This window comes from Glossina fuscipes, unplaced genomic scaffold, assembly GCF_014805625.2.
Source record: "Glossina fuscipes isolate IAEA_lab_2018 unplaced genomic scaffold, Yale_Gfus_2 2, whole genome shotgun sequence".
Taxonomy (NCBI): Eukaryota; Metazoa; Arthropoda; class Insecta; order Diptera; family Glossinidae; genus Glossina; species Glossina fuscipes.
The window spans coordinates 17,217,899-17,238,803 of NW_023998416.1; the positions used below are offsets into that span (position 1 = coordinate 17,217,899).

General features: G+C 32.6%; 1 protein-coding gene across 6 annotated transcripts in view; it reads right to left on the reverse strand.

Moving 5' to 3' along the window:
* The window catches only part of LOC119633814 (slowpoke-binding protein), a 106,901-nt gene that overhangs the window by 18,246 nt on the left and 67,750 nt on the right, over positions 1-20,905 (reverse strand). For 4 of the 6 annotated variants that reach the window (XM_038027573.1, XM_038027576.1, XM_038027575.1 and 1 more), the window contains 4 exons: positions 19,667-20,238; positions 15,253-15,372; positions 14,555-14,722; positions 25-232 (listed from right to left, as the gene is read on the reverse strand). In XM_038027573.1, the coding sequence (XP_037883501.1) occupies positions 25-232; positions 14,555-14,722; positions 15,253-15,372; positions 19,667-20,238 (1,068 nt within the window). The remainder of the gene's footprint in view (positions 1-24; positions 233-14,554; positions 14,723-15,252; positions 15,373-19,666; positions 20,239-20,905) is intronic. The other 2 variants (XM_038027577.1, XM_038027579.1) reach the window with 1 other exon arrangement.

The window sequence follows — 20,905 nt, forward strand, 5'->3', positions numbered from 1 at the left end:
ATTAAATATTTCGCTTTACATTACCGTAGCATCTGTTACTAAGAACCAATGTTTCCCATGCCTTGAACCGATTTCATCTAAATGTGCTAGCACTTCGTAACGCCCATTTGAGTTTTGTATCCATTCTTGGGTGGCGTTGAGAGCCCGTTCACGCTGTGCCCGTTCCCTAGGTGAACGTTCCACAATACCATTACCACTATCTAAAGCCGAATATTGATATTTGATATTGGGTCTGCAATAATTCACAAGCAATAGCAACAAAAAATCATAAGTTGTAATTATATGTCGATATAGTCTCTATTTCTCTCTCTCTCTCTCTCTCTCTCTCTCTCTCTCTCTTTCTATTCTTTTTTCATTTTTTTTTTTTTTTAACTAGAAATAACGTAAATACTTTAATAACGTGATGGTTCGGGGGGGAATTAACTCTTACTACGTTTCTACATTAGCATTTAATCGTATGGCATTTTGAAAAAATTTAACAACAAACTAAGTACTCTCCGTTGTATCTATAATTGTTTTCTTTATTTTATTTTCATTTTAGATTTTTAGCACTTTACCCAAAACATATAGATCGCAACATATGGTATACAAAGGCGTACGTGTGATTGACGTCAGTCGGGAAATGAACAATGAAAACAGTGGTGTCTGTGTATGTGCTTAAATATATGTACATAGTTATATGCACATATATGTATATTATATTTTTTTATTTTTGCTTTTTTTATTTGTACGAATGTCACAATTTTTGTTTGTTAATGTTTCATTTAAGTGTAATAAGGATAATGACAAGAACACTTGTGTCAATGTTTTGTTTGCCGTTCTTTTCTCGCATAACGCAGCCTTATTCAAGACAGATAATGACGATTGCGACTAGATTTGCCGCCTGTTTTTCTTGTTCCTTTTTTTATTTATTTATTTATTTTTACATATTAAAATAAATGAAAACAATGTGTATGTATGTATATGGAAAAATGACTGTCGCCATAAATGAATATGAATTAGACAATTAGTAAAAGTGTCATATTTTTTTTTTCTTGTTTGTAATTAACACTCTCTGCGCGGTGATTATAAAATACAGTACAACCTACTCATGTCAATGAGTTTTCATTACATTTTAATTCATTGCAATGTTATTGAAGCATTTTTATTCTGATTTTACACGTTTCATATCCACCCGACTTACTAAAGGATGAGATTACAAATACTCTTCACTTAGTGTAGAAAATGCAAATACAGCGGCGACGAGCTACACTCATGACTTATGAGACATTGTGAACATATTTAATAAAATCTCTCTGTCCCATGATATTAGAAGGTCGAAATTTTTAGATCAGCCAACGGACTTTCATAAATCGAGTTTAATAACAAAGTCAGGCAATTGAAGCTAATTCGAAAAAGAAGTTAAAAAATTCAAAAATTTACACCAAATCTACGAACTGCCGCAAGCGTCGATCTGAGATTAGTTTCACGTACTCATTAAAAGTTGGATATTAAGAAAACATCGTTATCGCTGTCTCCCTAACTATCAGCAGGAAATTTTTTTCAGTTAATGGGAAAGTATCTCTTGCCTGCAGTTTAATTGAATTTTTTTTTTATTGTCGTTTCTTCGAATTGGAGCAAATAAAAGAGATTATATTCGCTTCAGGAAAAATGTTGGTTATGCCGCGCAGCAATTACCGCGGGGATATTTTCTCAATTGTGAAACAATCGTATCAGTTGTTACATTTATTTATGTATGTATGTGTGTATGTGCTGTGGCTTGTTATTAAGAAAAAAATTTCACTTATGCTTACGAAGGGAAGAAGCCGCTTTTCATGTGTTTCCTTGCATCAATTAAGAACTCTTTACATCAATTTTCAAATTAAAACGACGATGAACGGAAAAACTTTCAGCGACATTCAAAATTCTGCTGTTGATCGAGTATATTCATGATTTGTGGATATACTAAATATGTACATATGAAACTGGAATTTTTGTATAGTAAACAGACTTTTATTGCATGTAAACGATAAAAATATATTTTATTCGAATTATTAAGCACCGCTGTCTGTGCGTTTTGCAATATGTGTTTGTGTTACGATTGTAGTAAGGTATTTGACGCTAGACGCATAAACTTTAAAAAAACGCAAGACATATATATCCCCTATATGTAGCGTTAGAACTATGGGGAAATTCCGGTTTCAAATTTACATAGCTGATAAAACACAGAAAAATTTTCTAGCACTTAAGTAAAAAAAAGTATCAGTAGATCGATATATCTGTATATCGAATCTATTAAATTTTTTAAAAATACTTTTGAATATAATTTGGTAATATTTCGTTTTTTGTTTTTTTAAAACAACAAAATTCTAATTTGCTTCATTAATCCGTAAGGAAAGACAGATCAGATATATTTACATAAATATATAAAATTATTTTTTTGTTATTTAAAAAATAAATAAATGGAACGGACCAAGTTCGAAGAAGATAAAATAAATTTGCGTGAGTGAGTAAGTATGCGGTTTTATTTCGAAATTCCCCTTAATTTTTGAACATAATTTTGTGTATTTTCGAACAAAGAAATGGAACAAAGTTAGAAAAAGATCATACTAATCTTCAGCACTCCCACAGCGACCAAGTGTTACTTTTACTCCTACAGCGACACGGTGTGACTGTTATTCTTACTCCACTAAATACTATATGCACATAGAGTCGGCATTACATTTTTTGGGATTATGATTTATGATGAGTTAGTAGTATCTAAAAACAAAGAAAAAGGAGCGCAATGGGTTAATTGTGTCTTCCGTTTGTTTTATATGATTTCTGTATAAACAGACAACAATTAATCGCTCCTCGTCCCCATATCCTTTCGTAACTCAGAATAACTAAACTCAATTTTTATCTTCCCTACTCCTAATTTACAAAATGGATGGATGTGTTACATACATAAATAGTAATATGTAACACGTACAATAATATACATATAAAAACGTTCAGATCGGTGATTTAAAAGAAACAATCGCATTTCGGAGTAAAATGTCCTCATAAGGCCGCTTGACTTGGCGAGTCAGAAACTTAGAACAGTTGCGCTAAAGAAAAAGTTTAATTACGTTCATGGCGAAACAATAAGAAAAAAAATAAAACACTTTTTTTCTGAATAACTATTGCAATTGCTGTTGGCTAGCATGCAGTATACGAAAGCTATCTAATATTCGAAAAGGAAGTGCAACGGTAAACCACTAGAGGTTGCTCAAATACTTCGCCAATCTATTATATGTGTTTTACTTTAATAATTTGGAATTGAAATTCTAGTTTGTTTTGGCCGAAAACATTCAGACTATAGTGTTAAGGGTATAATGTTGTCCTGAAATCGATGCTGAAACATTACAGGCCATGAGCTAAAGCAATCCAAAGTTACATTGTTTACTCGTCTCGTTAACTTTGTCGTTTCGTTTAACGAACGCCTGGTGAAAGTTTAATTCCAATTACATTTGTGTATATTGTGTATAGGGATTTAGAAATAAACGCCAAATGTTTACATGTTTTTACGCATCAAGTACAGTTTCATTTTAGTATCAATTAATAATTACTTATCGTAAATTATTAATATCGACAAATTTCGGTTTGTTAAGTTTAATTGCTTTGCTCTGTCATTATACAGGGAAGAGCGCTCAAACACACACATACCAATAAATGGCTATGTTACCCAAAACTAAATTTATTTTCAATAGATATCGAATTCGTATGCATTTTGTATACGTGTACGTGTATTAGGTTGAAAATCAAAACACTTCCAAGTTTATTATTATGGCTTAGAGTTTAAACATTTGCATACACAGCATAATAATGTTAGTGAACACTTTCTTTACGCAATAAAAGTAAGTAAGTACGTAAGTATTCATGTGCATGTGCTAAATATTCATATACATATTTGTCTTCTCAATACTAAACACTTGCTAAATGTAGATAAATATGCACTCGAGTGTGCTATTATTGTAGGTATTTGCACATATTTACATTTGTGTATACAAATTTAATGTCAGGAATTGAAATATTTTTGTTTCACGTCCTAATCTAAAGTACTGTAACTTGTTACAAAAAAAACACAAAAAACACAAAACATTGAATAAACAACCGGATCCGAAGAAATAAATTCCTAATAAAAGCACAGCGGAAACGGAAGATGACATGAGATGTATAGACAAATATTATCGCTTTCAGTTGTTTATTTTCATTGCATTGTATAACGCATTTTTGTTTTGTTTTCATTTTTAAAAATTAAAATTCAATTTTTAGGTTTTTTTTTTTTTTAAGAGAAAAATTACATAAATAAAATAGTAACTCGTTATATCAACTTTATTACAATAACTTTAAAAAAAAAAATTAAATAAATTTAAGTGTATTTAAAGTGTTTTTTTTTTTTTAAAGTCTTTTCATTTTTATTATTTTCTAAAAGATCTATTAGTTGATTAATTCTCATTTTAATATTTTTTGCTGTGTATGCATGTGCTTTTCTAGAGTATGCGAATGTGTGTGGGTGTATGTGTGCATTAAAGGCAGAAAAAGAAAAGCAATTAAGTAAATAACATTTCTTTATATATATATATATATGCTTTATATATATAGTATAAAAATACAGAAATTAATTGAGAAAATAGTTTTTTTGGTTCATATTCGATAATATTAAATAAAGTTAGTATTTATTATATGTGTGCAAATAAAGTACGTAAATATTTCCTTCTTGCGGTCAAAATGCAAATTTCTGCATTAGAATCAATCAAGTTTTCTCTTTAGAAAATATTTATCTTTTCTTTTTTTTCTCAATCCAAATTTCCATACATTTGCACAAGATATCACCGTTGGTTGGTTGTTTGCTCACATCCTTTCTTAGAACGCAACGCAAATGGTTTGTCATAAAGGAATTTTCGCGACTGATAGTAAGCAAAGGTTTTATTGCAATTGCGTTTGTAATGTTACCAAAAATATTTTTTATAATCCGATAAGAATGCGGTAAGCGATAAGAAGAGTACAGCTTCACGAAATCATTTAAGCATTTATAATCCATAGAAGGCAAACGAAAATTTAGTCATTGCCTCGGCTTAATTTTTTTACAAGTAAGAAAATTATATACGCTTTGAAAGATATCTTGCAGATTCAGCCAAAGGAAGCATAATATAATTTACAGTAATTAGAAAGAAAGTCTTTTAATAAACCGTAGTGTAGCACGATCAAAGGTAGAGGTTTTTCTAATTTCATTTTGGCTTAGCTCAGTCAAAGGAGACTATAATGACCAAGAAGAATATTACATTCGGCCGCGATCAAATGTTTCATTCCCATCACTGTTTCACATTGATCATTAGTAGGCACACTTTATGGGGTCCGTGAAGTTTTCTCATTTTTATACAATGCTACAACACCGTCCCTAGAATATAAATGCAAATTTTTATCATTGTCATTTATATGTAACGAGAGAAAAGCCAGTTTTTTTTTTTTTTTTTTTTTTTTGAAAATTGAGAAGATTTCAGTTCAGCACAATGTAGCGTGCATACTTGTCGGGTCCTTTGACCGATTTGGATAATTTTCGATACTGACACATGTACAAGAATATCATATCTTCGTTCCTAGCTTGAAGCAGATAGCTTTCTTTTTAAGATTAGAAGAATGTCTGCCACAGACGTTCCACAAAGCAATAGGCAGACAGACAGACATACCTAATTCTGTTTAGAATGTGATGGTGATCAAGAATATATATATAATTTATGGGGTCTCTGAAGCTTCCTTTCCACGGTTAATTGCATTTAGCTGGTAGAAGATGAACGGTAAACTCTTTGAAGTAAATTTGAAAATCTATTAAGTCCAGAAAAGAAAAATCAATTCAGACCTTATCAAATTATTACTGCGAAATGGGATTTTAAAGCGAAGAAATCATATTTATTGTACAAAATCAGCAAAAGGTTATTCGAAACTTCAGCCATGTTGGGTTTAAAGAAAGAGAAAAGAAAGTGAAGTACACTCGGAAAGTTGAAATTTTCCTAATTTCTACTTACTAATATAAGTTAGGTTAGATCTACTTCTTTCGGATATTTAATTTAGCTTATTTATAATGTAAGCCAAATTCGGCGGAACACGAGTGTGAAGTGTGGGTTTACCGTTTACTCAATGGCTATTCATTGTTATCATATTATCATCCAAGGTGATCCATATTTATGAATTTTATTATGTTGAAAGAAATATATTTGAATCAGTTTCAGCTCTCTTAACTCGGATTGTAAAGTTTTTGCTGAGTTTTCTTTTACAAGACATAGGTCTTGATTCCCTTAAAAGTTGCGTATATTTTTATGAAGCTGGATGAGCAGAAGCCAAATTACATAGTAAGTAGGGCCGAATATTACTCTGCTTTGCAAATTTTCGAGAATGCCGTTGGGTAGCGGTGTATATTGGTTATCAGTAGATAAGAGACGCGACTATCAGGTCAGTGTTCGCGGGTTCAAAATCTCTATCTACGGTAAAGCTAATTTCCTATATTTTTCTTCTTTCTCACTTCTTGGTGGTCGTTACAGTCCAACACGAAAGCTGCAACCCCTAAATAATTGGTCATAAAAAAAGTAAATAAAAAAATGACAGTAATCAGTGGGAAAGTAAATAATAATGATTCAATGTCTGTCAGTACGCATTGCGCTGCATTTTCTTCTTTTTTTTTTTGTGTGAATTTGGGAAAGAGATAGAGATAAGGAGCGGAAACGGCCACCGTCTAACGAGTTTGTAGCCAATCGATAAGTGCTGCGCGCTTTTACCAACAGTAACAATCGCGAGTCTTCTCTACTCAGCTATGCTCGAGCCAAATATATAATATTTTGTCAGTTGAAAGATATTTCCATGACTTTAACTGTTTATTGCATTGCTTTGAGTATAATTATTATGAAACGGCTACTGTTATGGGTTGACCTTAAGAATGCCTTTAATAAGAAACTTTGGAAGACTTCATATTTCGAAACTTTTCTCCTCAAAGCCTAAAATATTTAATGTAGGACCAAGTATTAGAGGGAAGATTGAAACGTTTTATGAAATTAATTCTTATTTTCAGCTAAATGTATTCAAGAGTTATGCAGAAGCAAGAATACTCTAAGACTATATTAAGATATTGCATACATGTGTGCGTACGAAAACAAAGTTTTTGACGGAAGAACATATCAAAACATTCTTCTTATAGTAGTGGGTTTTACTCTTAGCATTTCAGCAAACATTCAGATGGCTTGTGTAAACAGTTGTTTGTATAATATTAAATAACAACGCAAGCATGTACATAGGCAAGTATACTTATATGCAGTATATATATGCATAGTGATGCTGCATCTAAGGATGCAGCAGTTGTCCAAATCTTTTTTCCCTTCTTCCCAAAAAAATTAAAGATAAATATCGAAAATGTTTTTCTCTGTTGCACAAAGTGTGAATGAATATATTTTCGTAGTTATATAAACATATGTATCTTTGTCAGAGTATGCAATAATAGCCATATATCCCCACACACTCATATGTACACTTATAATACATACATGCTTTCTTCTTGTTCCAAATTTTATGATGCCAACAAAGAAAAAAAAAAACAAAACCGAAAATATTATTACAGCTAAAGCAGATAAGGAAATAAAATCCTTGAAATAAATGTAAAAATCGAGCTGGTGTGCGTACGGTTTTAACACATATATCATTTCATACGTACACGCTTACAAACACAAATGTTTATAAATTGCATATATTTTCTTTGAAATTTGAAAAGGCAAAAACGCTGCCTATTTATAGCCTTGTTCTTCTTCCTCCGCAATTGAAAGAAACATTAATTTATTTAAAAAATTTTGCGCCTTCGGCCCATGTTCATATATATTTTATATATATCTTATTCATGTAATTCATTTTAAGTGCCTTCGCTTTTGTAGCGAACTAGGCTCAATATTTTTTGTATTACTTTCTTATAAAAAGAAACGGAAATTGTTCACTCAAATATCTAACTGAACACTTTTTTTTTTGTTAAAACATAAGCTTTTGAGTTTGTAGAACAGTGCACTATAGTGCTGTTGAGCAGCGTAGTCTTTGGAAGCATTTCGATGAAAATATCAGATAGAGAAATGGGTAAATTTCACGTTTCGAACATTTGTGCATTTGTAGAAGACTTGTTCGGGAGAGTCGTCCAGCGAGGAGAATATTGCCAAGCGTATATAGTTGTATCTTAATTATGACCAAACTCGCAGGGCCTGTCTCCTATATGTATGCGGCAAGGTGATGATCAGTAAAAAGTGACGAAAGAAAAACTGACAGGGAGTGGCCAAGCTTGGGCAAAATAACTTAGCATTCTAATGTATACTGAGATCGTTTTGTGTATCGTTATGTTGAGAGGGAAATCTCGGCATCAAAGTTTTCTGCTAAAACGTCCACTAATTAATTAATTAACTATCCACCAAGCAATGTGCTTGCTGAACGTAGCGTGAAAGTCAGTTTGAGTTGATGCATTTCAATAAAAAACAATACCAACACGAAGGAATTGTCCATAAAGCGTGCTTAGTACAATATTACTTGACGCAGAGTCCATTTTGAAAATTTTTAACTACAAAGCCCTAACGATTTTAACATAGACACACAGATAGAATCGGGAAATGTGTTTGTTTTTTAGCAATTGTCGATACTTTTTTGCTTCTATCCTTGTGCCCTACACCATTTGTCGCACATGGGTACGTTAAGTTTGCACGAATTTGTACAACACCCAGAAGTAGCCGTCTTTCACTATCACGATTGATTCAGAAGTCCTTTCTAAGTCCTGTCTGTCCATCTGTCCACCTCCAATTTTTGCTTTTAGGCTACAGACTTTTGAGATAATTTGATGAAATTTGATACACTGACGTGTTTTGACCCAAGCACTAACGCTATTGAAACTGGCTCGAATCGGACCGTTTTTTCGACCACTTCGACCATATAACAACGTATTTTGCAAACTCTTTATATGAATTAATGCGGAATGGTGTGGGATATGTAATGGTGGGCCGTCGCCCGCTGTAGTGTTTTCGCTTGTTTATTTTATAAATCTTTTCGATTTCTGTTTGCATATGAATCAAATATTATCAAAATATGCGGGGTCTTTCAAAAAAATATATTAAATTGGAAAATCAATCGTTATAAAATTTAAATTATTTGAGATTAAACTTTTAAAATTTAGTTATGTGTGGCTATTGTCGATTGGTTAAATAAGAACCTTGAATTGTATGAAAAGTTGGCAAAGATTGGAATTATTTTGTGTAAGCACTCTATAATCTGGTTTGTTGGCATTAAATCTTCTATTTTCTGCAAACCTGTTGAAATTTTGTTTTTTTTTAGTTTCTTGCTTTAACATAATTTTATTCATTGATAGCAAATGCTGCTGGCAAAGTTTTCTAAAACTTCTAAACATGCAAAACTCTTAAGTTTCATATTGTTAAGTTTTTCCTTTTTGTAAGAATAAGTTTTTTACTTTTCGAAATGTATTCATATTCATATCTTTTGCTTTCCTATCCGCCACCAAAGTGCGGGAAGCCGGTATTGTTATCATTGAGTTTTTAGCACGGTACACACTATAACACGGCACACACGAGTCGTATTCTTGAAAAACGAAACTATTATCTAACTATTCGCGCAATTTGGCTGACAATAAGGGAATGAATTGCTCTTGGAAAAGGTCTCTAGCCTAACGATGTTTCGTTTGACGTCCTCAGATCGGGTTTCCATCTGAAATTTATTTTTTGTATATTTTGACGGAAAAATTTCACTTAAGAGGGACACGTAAAATCTGTAAGGCTACGAAAATTCGTTTTAAACCTAACAAATTTTTTGATCTTTATGTCCACCCGTAGGTTTTCCGTTGTAGAGCTTTAAAGGGATCACATGCTATTAGCTACTTTTTCAAGTCTTCAGAATTCCACTTATCTCTCTCCGCAGAACATAATTACATTTGGTTTGCTTTTATGTGCATTATTGTGTATTTTTATCGGTACACCCAAGTTGTTATTAAAAAGGATGATTTATTAAATTGATGAAGTTTTGTAGTTTGATTGTGTTTTCGTTGTTGTAATATTGAACTAAAATACCAAGAAATGTTATTAAACAAAGAGAATATAGCACAATTCTCACTGTAAATATTTGAATTTATATTATTTTGTAAAGAATTCCTTTATAAATAACTTTAAAATGAAGTTCAGTTGTTTGAACGTCTGATTTACGTTCGCTTTTTATTCTTAAGTCGAAGAAAATTTCATTTACTTAACTCGTATGAAATTGATAGTAAAATGGACTTTTGAAACTGTAGAGCAACATCGAAGCCTACACAATGCCTTTGTTACATTCATTTCTTTTAAAAAATACCGTAAGAGAAGAGAAAGAATTTTATTTCATTAGGAAAAATGTTTTCGTCATTGATATCCAATGGAACCGACGAAACTACGAAATAAACGAAAAAACTATGAAAATTCACGAATTGACGAAGACGGTTGCAATTGCATCGTATATTTACAGTAGAACCGCACTCACGACAAAAATTTTCTCTTAAAAAGTTATCGAAGAAGTGCGAGTTAAAATTTAATTTATTAAGAAGAGGTATTTAACATATGTGCGGCCTCCAGTTAAACTGATCTGTGATGGTTCTCCTTTTCTCTCTTTCTATCTCCCTATATATCTAGACCGTATGAATATGTAAACCACCATTTTTATTATTGTGATAATGTTTTTATCGCGGAGAAATAAATTCTCTGCATATATACTTCAATATATGTACATCCGTCCGCGTATACAAAATAATACACATAGAATAAAAGATAAGGCCGATGTAATGCCTTGAATAGTCAAGAATGACATAAGAAAAAAAATTGATTTCTTAAATATAATTCTATAAGCGCGTTAGGGCACTTGAGACTTTAAATCCTTTTTCCTCGAGATATGATTTCGAAAAAGCCAATCAGCAAAACTCAAACAACTTTCATTTTTTCTAAACGAAAGTTTCACTATCCTTAAAATAACGTTCTCTTGTGAAATGCGTAGAATATTCTCGACGAGTTAATCTAAACATTTTTTATTAATAAAAGGAGTAATTTTTTGTTTATTTAATCACTTAAAAGTCAATGCTTCTCGATTAACCTACCTCGTTCCTAGGATAAAGGAAGCTAGGTTGATTTTTTTAAAATTTAAATTTAAACCAGTTACAGTGCGTAACGCAGAGGGTCTTGCACTGAAACGTCTCGGTCCGGTCTTACCAATTTTAAACATTTTTTGGAAGTAATGTTTTAATTTTTTTAATAATTGAATTAACGCTTATAACCTTAATGGAGAACTGACCCCAAACCTAATAGTAATTCGGTAGATTACACATATGAATATACATATACATGTCATAAAATTTATATTCTATATATATGTACATTGCACTTGACATATATACGTATTTTCTCATATTACAAATTTTATCAAACAAATAGGAATTAATTTTAACGTAACTTACGAAAACTTGTGGAAAAAAACAAAGGAACATTACAGTCAAACAAAGCCGATTTAGGATACCCTACACCACTTTGCCGAGTACAGTTATTTACTCACTTTGGTAATAACACTGCATAAAATAAAAATTATTTTCATGCAAAGCCATACTTTTCATGAAAGTTCACATATTGGAGGAAGTTCAAAACATCACCTGATGTGAAATTTAGCAAACTTAGTTTACTTCTACTTCCTAATTAGAAGCTAGCTTTCTCTCCCTATATCTAGAATATAGACACCTTTGTGGTCCAAATTCCTAACCATTCGTTTGTTTGCTAAATTGTTAAAATATTAAAACTTAAATCTTTTTCTGAAGGTCTTACTATTCATGAGAGATCTTACGTGGCTTAGAATCCAAGAAACAGTACCATTGGTCCAAATTTGGTCGACTTCATTTTTATGCCAAATTGTTTATTAACATATTATTATGAGTCCTTTTTAGCATGCAAGGACTCATATTTCCTGAGAATCTTTAGAAGCTGTGTTATCCAAAAATAGAGTTATGTGGTCCAAATTCGGAGAGGTTGGTTTCTTTGTAAATTTAGTATTATGAATCAATTTTCACCGGGAAATGTTGAAAATTGTACCTTTTTACAACGTAAAGATTAAGTTCAGATTTTTCAGGAATAGGAGAAAAAGTGGACCGGTCCGAACCATTTTCAATAGCGTCAAAACACTTTGGTATACCAAATTCCATCAATACATCTCAGAAGTTGCGACCTGTAGTTTGAACACAAAACTTGGTGGCCCGACATCAGACGGACAAACGGACGCACAAACCTAGATCAAATCAAAACTAGTTTCTGAATCGATCGGTATAATAAAAACTGAATCTATCTTAAATTGTTCTGGGTTTTTATGGTTGCCCGCACAAACTTCATATACCACAAGCGATCTTATATTTAAGCTTTACTTTATATGTTCGAATGAGACGTTGGTGTCTCGGTGTGACATTGAAATTATCTGGTAATCTTCAGAACGACATATAAGCATTCAAGACTGGAAGTGAGCCAAAAATGAGAAATATGCAAACATTGAAATAACCCTAAGATAGATGATACAAGTCGCTGGAATTAGGCAGAGATTTTAATCAATAATAATAATAAGGAATAATTTATATTTTATTTATTTTTTTTTCTATCGAATGCTACCACTGCAATAATTAAAGTTTTCAAGTGTGCGTGACATTACTGCACCAAAGCATTTATCGTTTATGTACGCTTAATACGAAGTGTACCTAAACGCCGTGAAGTAAGGATCGTTTATTTCTATAGAAGTATCAACCATGTTGCCATATGTTTATACAATTTCGAAGCCATATAAGATAGGATTAGTTTTTTGAGTGTAATGTAGACAGCGTTGACTCGCGAAATCGCAAACTAAAGCTAATATGCATTTATTTACGGAGTTTTTCTTGACAATGCCGCAAAGCGACTGAAGTGATTTACCATATTTCCTAACTTTATTTAAGGATTTTAAAAGAAACCTTTAGTTATGAGATTAAATAGTTGGGTGTATCGATCTTTTCAGCGATGTACTTGTATACTCGTCAAATCCAGACCGCATGCAATTTGAAAGCACTTTGTAATGAAACGACTTGACAAAATCACAAAAATATTTTTTAAAGTGCATTATTGTGGCAAATACAAATATATAATAAATAAAAATAATCCTCACCAAATTTTCCGACAAGCATGGATGGACAGATCATGACATATATATTTGTCATAAAAAGTTAAGTTGTTAAGTGTAACATGTAGAAAACGTTGTGGCTATAACTTGAGAAAAATCGGTGTCTTTTCTTATTGATGTTTTTGAGAATAAGTTTGTTTGAGAAATGCGCATTAGATAGACAGAACGGGTAGGGGCGCAGCGAATATACGCATAAGTGTGCAAATATACATATCTTTAGCCAGATAGCTGTCACAATCTTTTCGAAAAACGTACGCTTAAATGTGTAAGTATGCACAACATATTACCATATTTCCATGACTCGACATACTCGTAAATGACAGTTAAGCCTGGCCAAGCCTGTATAATAAAAGCTTATGAGAAGTCTGCAAGCTCTGAAATATTATCTGGACGTTTCTTTGGGCACTCATTGCATTCACTAAATTTCAATGTTTTTTGTGCAACGAGTTTTCCAGTACGAAATCCTTACGCGTTATACATTTCTTGTTAGATATCATTTTTCAAGTGGGCCAACGCGTTTTTCTTAGCTACACTATCGTATAACATACTTGTAATACTTATTTTTATAATGAGTTATTTTTATTAGAAACATTTTTGATTTCCTCTGGATGGAGCACCGTGAGTGAAGACTATTAGTTAAAGCAAAAACAAATAAACAAATAAACAATAACATATTGAAATGACTTTCGTACATTAATAATAAGAAGAACAAAAAAAAAAAAAATGAAAATTTTCTTTATATGTTTCCATGTGAAGAAAAATTAAAAAAAAGTTATACTTTATCATTATTAGATGAAATCGTTTTATATCTGAAAATCTGATTAATATTTAGTTAATATTGAGGCGAAAAAGATTGCTCCAGAGTGTGCACCGTGTTTCTTAAAGAGTAATAAAAATGTCTAGGATTATATTTCAAAATAACGCATAACAACAACAAATGACAACAGCAACGACATATTTATGAAAAAAGACGGCATTATAAAAGCTGTTAGCAATACAACAAACTGGTTAGGTGTGGAGAGGGCTATAAAGGTGAAGCGAACTACAAACGAAAGAACAATAAAAACATGCTTTTCAAAATCTACTCAAGTAGTTGGCTATATAAGAAATAAATATCAATTTTAATAAGTATTTTGTAACTGGCTTTTGAAAAATATAAAATTTATAGGCATTCAATTTAATTTAAGTTTAACTATATATACATACATACATATATATATATATATATTTCTATTATTATAAGGGTTTGGTTTTTTTTTTCGTTTTTTTTTTTTTTTTTTTTTTTGATGTTGTTTTTAACGTTTAATAAAATAACAACAACAGAATAATTGTCAACCTTGTTGTTAGTACTGATTCTATTGTGTCTCTACTTCCGGTTTCCGCTGGCATCGATTTGCTAAAAAATAGCCTAGCGAGACTGTCTAACCTTGCGCTAACCAAAGGTGATTTCTCCGAATGTTCTGATTGATCGGAATAATCATGTTCCGAGCTCATTGAGCGATCGCTGCAATTGAGAAGAGACAAACAAATGCCAAATACCGAAAAGAAAAGAAAAATAAGAAAAAACACAAACAAAAAAAGAAGACAAAGAAAATGAAAAGAACAAAATTAGAAAAATAGAGAAAAATAAATCAAAGGAAATTTCAAAGAAATTTAATTAACAAAAATGCTCAAAGTGAAAAATGCAATGAATTTTGTTTTCATTTTATTTTTTATTTTTGCTTTTTTTTTTCTTTGTATTTTGTTTTTTGTTTTTTTTTTTTCTGTTTTTTACGATTTCTCATCTAATTTAGCGGAACGGATTGCAATAAAAATATACGTTAAAGAAGAAAAATTGAAAATTGTATATTATAAAGCTTTTAATCGATATAATTAAGCGAATTTTTCGGCACTTATTGTATCATAATTTTGTAATTAATTATATAAGCAAATTATATGAGAAAGTTGAACTTATAAATTGAAAATTAATTCATTTGTGTTATGTGTAATAATACATTTATAAACGTAATTGATTTGCTTTTATTTTTAAATTACCTGCAATAAAGATTACGTCGGTTGGCGGCTGTTAGGGCAGATACATCAAATTCGATGGCTGAGTTCGAGCGTTTCAATCCATTTTGTTTATTCAGTTTTTTTATAATGTGCTTTGCTTTTCTTTAATACGAAGCGAAGAGAAGAAAATACATTTTTTTTCTTATGTTATATGTTGTAAGAAATTGATGATGAATTGCTTGTAAATGCTTATGTAACTTTTTTTTTATGATTTTTTTTTTTTTTTTTGACGTTTACAAAAGCAGTGGTGAGGTGAATTCACATAACAATGGAAAAGTCTGTAAGCTAATCCATTATTATTATTATTATTTTTATTTACATATGTATATATTTTTCTTATGGATTGTAAATGGTAGAAGGCATTCAAACGTTCGTTCCCATCCCATTAGTACTGCATGCTGTGTGCAAACATCGATGCGTTAAACACCGCCTATAATATACGTAATTTTAAAATACGGTTTACCGTTAACTGCCCCATTTCACTTCACTTAATTCATATAACGTCTTTGCTAAGTAAAGCGATGTATGGGGAATAGTCGAAAAACCGGTTCGATCCAAACCATTTTCAAAAGGACTCCACACCAAATTTCCGAGAACTTTCAGTATGTTGGTAGAGCAAGGAAGCAAAGAGGACCGACGGACGGACAAGCTTAGATCTATTCAGAAAGTGATTCGAAATCTTAATCGGCTTAATATATGCTTTAACACGTTAAGAATAAATGGAAAAACATTCATTGCCTGAAAAAAAATATGTTTCTTTGAAATTAAGAAGTCGTCCGACCCTCGAACCTCGAAACATGCCGTTTGCGTGAAATACGTAAAAGTTGGCATTCCGAATAGTACGTCGAGTCATATGAAAATGAAATTAAACGCCGAATTGTGCTAGCAATGCGACCATTAAAAATAGGGGTGAGAGGAATAATAAAGATTTGCGCATTTACGGAGTCGCCACGACCAACATTTCAATCTTTTTGCGACAAACTAGTTTATTTCGTTCTCAAAGACAAAAGTACGCGACGTCAGTATGAAGAAAGCAGCCATTGGGGAGCAGAAAGGGAAAGCACTGAACAAAATGAATAATTGGAAGGGGTAACGGTTTCCGCAGACGGTTTTTGAAGAAGACACGGATTTTTATCCCTTTTCGGAATCGTGCCATTGATGAGATTAACGGCTTTAAGTACGGAGAATTAATGCAGACATGTTTCTTTGCATTGTCCGAACAATTTACATCCTACCGCTGCTAAGCTTTTCATAAGGTCTATGAAACGAGTATGACTTTTTTAGCAAGAACTCTAGGCGAAAATGATAGCATTCTTTTTACGCCGTTCTAATTAGAAACGCTTTCTTAATTCTTTATTTTTAATTGAACTACTAGCTATTAAAAGGCTCTCCGGTAGACTCACCACCGAAGACTAAGGGCGTATTCATAATAATCATCCAAACGAACGTTTCAAAGATTCTATAAAGTGCTTATACAGACTTGATCGACGTGAAATTCTATTTTTGATCTAACCATATCTGCCCATGTGTGGGTCTGTGCGAATCTGTGTAGGAAATTCTTGCACGTAGGTCGGTATTGAAAGCGCAGTAAATGGGAGAGGGGAGACACACGCCAGTAGAGCGTAAATTGAAAACACGCCTGTTCCTTTAAGCAATAATGTGCGAACGTACGCTCTTTACATCCCGTCATCTTTTACTATAAATTATTAAAGACCGTGACGGACACACAAGATTCCAGTTTTTTTTTATTTTTTTTATTTTTGAAATGGCAACTTTTTGATTGAACGATTTTAGCACATATTCCCCTTACGGGGCAATGTCAGTTTAACTTTTTAGTGCTTTTAAAATAGCAAGTTATAACTTGATTTACCCATACATTTCTTTGGATGAATGTGCGGTAAATTTTTTTCTTGTTTAATGCTTTCATTTTTAGTATCCGCTGCGTCAAGTGGCGTATTTACTGTGTTTTTTATATATCATTAAGTTGTGGTCTCATTTTATTTCTTAATACGCCGTAAAACAATTGCTTATTTTTGCTGCCATTTGGCAGCAAATGAATGACAGTTCAAGTCATTGTAGCTTTCATGTTATGTCAAACTATAATTATGAAAAAAAGTTCTACCGCGGCAGAGGTAAATGAAGTCTCGCGTGTTATAAAGTGAAGGTCTAAGTTGTGAAAAAAAATTACGTTTTATTATAATCGCTGAAGGGAATTTTCTTTTGAGAACTTTTATTTTCTTATGTTGTTTTTGTTTTCTTGTGTCTAAGAGACAACACGGCTAGGAGAATGGAAAATATTCTCGAATTGCAAATTATTTTTCGAGCATCGGTTGAAGAAAGAGCAGTGCGCAAGCGTTTTGATCGAAAATTACCCTCGACTTGTGTATTGATCCTTTTGAGACTCTATGTCGGTTTATTCAAGTCTGCCCATTAGTCTTGCCTCGCTTTTTTCGTTTCACTCATTTATCCATCAACTGCTCACGTTGCGCTGCTCTTCTATCCAATCGTCCGTTATTTATACACGTATCCCTCAGTTCTTTTGCTTCTTCTCCCATCGACCGCCCTTTTGCCAGTCAGTCAACTTGTCCACCTATTTGCTTATCTTTACTCTCGTCTATTTATCACTTTTCTGCCAATTTTTTCGTCCTTGTTTGCACTCGGTCTCAATTTGTCCTGCCTTTCTATTTCCTCGTTTGATCTACAGTTTCCTCGCCTGATTTTGCGTTTGCTTATCACTGTCATAGACTATCTAGTAGCCCACTCGGCCGTGATCTTTCCATTTATTCTACCCATTTGTATGTTTTCCAATGTAATGGTCGCCCGTTTGACCTCTTGTGTGCCCATTATATTACAACTGCAACAAGGTCTTTGTCCGAGCGCTTTTCAGCAATTCGTGCATCTACCGACTTGTCTATACGACTTTACCTAAATACTATATATCAATTTTGGAAAAAGGCCGCGACTTACTCATGAGTAAAGCTCTGAAAATTTCATACTTTCACCGGCAACATTCTGAAACGTTTATAAGCAGCGACAGAAACTTGGCAACAGCATTTATCTGAGCCATCTACAAATTTATCATATGTAACTTTGTGACATGCTACGAGTTTTTGCAGCCTCCATCATTTGTCGTACAGAGAGTATAGAGTTTACGTTGGTATACGCAACGGTCGGCAGGATCTACGAAATAATTATGGTTTATTATACCGATGGATTTAGAATCATTATTTGAATTAGTTCAACTTTAGTCCTCATAAAGCACTAAGTTTTAGAATCAATTTCTGAATCTATTTACGTTAGTCCGTCCATGAGTCTGATTTTTGACTTCATCCTACACATACACAATATTTGAAATATTTTCATAAAATTTTAGTTCCTTGATGTGTTTTGGCTTAAGAACGATATAAAAAGTGTATTGGATCTCCTTTGCGTGTATTCGTCGTATAGCGGCTCATACTGAGAAAGCCATTATATGAAAGATAGAGGGCATTCGGCATATTGCAGTGATGTAAAAAATTTGCATCCATTGGTCTAATTTTGAGAGGATCCTCTACCTCTCTAAAAAGTAGACCTTTGCAAGGCGGAATAATTTTTAATATTTTATAGGAAATATTGATCCATAATAACAAGTTGGCATAAGAATGAGCTGTAGCAAATTTGGACCGCGTAAATCTGTTTTTTGAACCCCGCGAAGCATAACGAAAAGCAAGCCTTTCTACCACATTACGATCTTATGACGACATTTGACACGAAAGTTAATTTTGCTAAGTGTGGGCTACGTTAGTTAAAGTTTCGAGCACGCTTCCATAAAAAGTCTGCCGTGCAAACTATGTCTTCACTTAGAAATGAGAAATAATATTTGGTATATTTTCACGAAAAAAAAAATTGTGTTATATCGGCCAAGTGGTGCGTGGTATTTATTACTTTGACCTTACGGGCCGTAATGCTCTCACTTGCTTGAGTTTGCATCTTGGAGATATGACGCACCATCAAGATTCAATCCCAGGTGAATAAAACCTTTTTACTGCATTTTCTATTCAATTTGTGTGCATTCAATTAGTGTTTATTTTATGTAACGTGCTTTCACTTTAGTTAGTTTGGTTCGATAGTAATATTATTCAATTTCGTTTCTCTATTTTACACACTTGTATTTATATATTTGATTAACTATTATGTTGATTGACTTGATTTTTCATTTTACTTTGCAAACATTGAAACGTTCATGCGAAAAAGAAAATTCGTTAAAAACTTTCGTTTTTAGGAAAATGGTAATCGCTATGTAAAAGTCACTACTGCTTTGTTGTTCTTTTTAAAGTGAAAGAAAAAGATAAAATTATCATAAATTAAAAAATATAAATTTTTTCTCTGTTTAAATTTCTTTGAGCATAGGACTCACTTATCGGATACAGGTGGTCGTACAAATTGATCGTGACCGGTACAAGCATTGGCTCTAGCGTCGGCTCGGCTCTGTTGAGCGGCTTTATTAAATTTAAACATGGTGAAGCTCTTTCTAACACTAGCCACCTCGCATACGCGTACGATTATCTTACGACTGCTCTTGAATACGGTATTCAACGTTTTATATACGAGTATTGATACCGATTTGGGATGATTATGGCCGTTCGGTATGGAGTTGCCTCCGTTGTTGGCGTGCAATGGTGTAGGCAACGATTGTTGCTGTTTCAATTGATGCCATGAACGTTGATTATGATTATGCTGAAGATCTTGTATAACTTTTGATGACTGTGATCTTGTAATAATTTTAGTTTTCTGAGTATTGAGCGGTTGTAATGGTTGCTGTTGATGTTGTCGTTCCTTGAATATAGAAGTGGCGGCAGTTGTAGGCGTCTGTTGTTGAGGCTGTTTTTGCTGCTGTTGCTGTTGTTGTTGTTGTTGTTGTTGACGACAATTGAAAATAACTTCCTCACTGCAGACTGGCTGCAATGGGGGTATTTCGCTGGTAATGTCCTATAATTTGTGGTAGCCGTTGCATATGCACATTTTTTTTTTATTTTTTTTAAGGATTTATAAGAATTTGTTTTGGTGGTTATTGTGGTAGAGAGTAGCCGTGGTTGCGGTGGCAATGGTATTGATAGTAAAGATACAGTGAAGATAAGGTGGTGGTGGTAGTGGTGGTGGTGGTGGTGGTGGTGGTGGTGGTGGTTGTGTTTTCGCCCGTGACGTTAACAGTTGTGGTTCAAGTGAGTTTTTTTTGTTTTGGTTAAGATTTTCAACATACATTTAAGGTAAAGAAACAGAAAAGAAAGAAAAGGAAAAATTGCAGTTAAATTGTAGGTATGAACAAATAACGTTTACATATTCATAATAACATATTCAGAATTAAATTCAGAGAATTCAAATTCAATACAAACGCTGGCAAAAACAAGTAAGCATTATTCAACTTCCAACTCAAAGCCAAAAGGCAGACAATGCGCAAAACGTGTGTATGTATATAACAGGGCTTCTTATGCATGTTCGCTAACTGCAATCGCATCGTTCATCATTTATGTGAAACCACTTCTAAAAGCCATTGACTAACACATACATACCATTAGAAATATTCAAAATATAAATATTTTTTTGTATTGAATTTCAATTTTTTTTTTTTTTTTTTTTTTTTTTTTTTTTTTTTTTT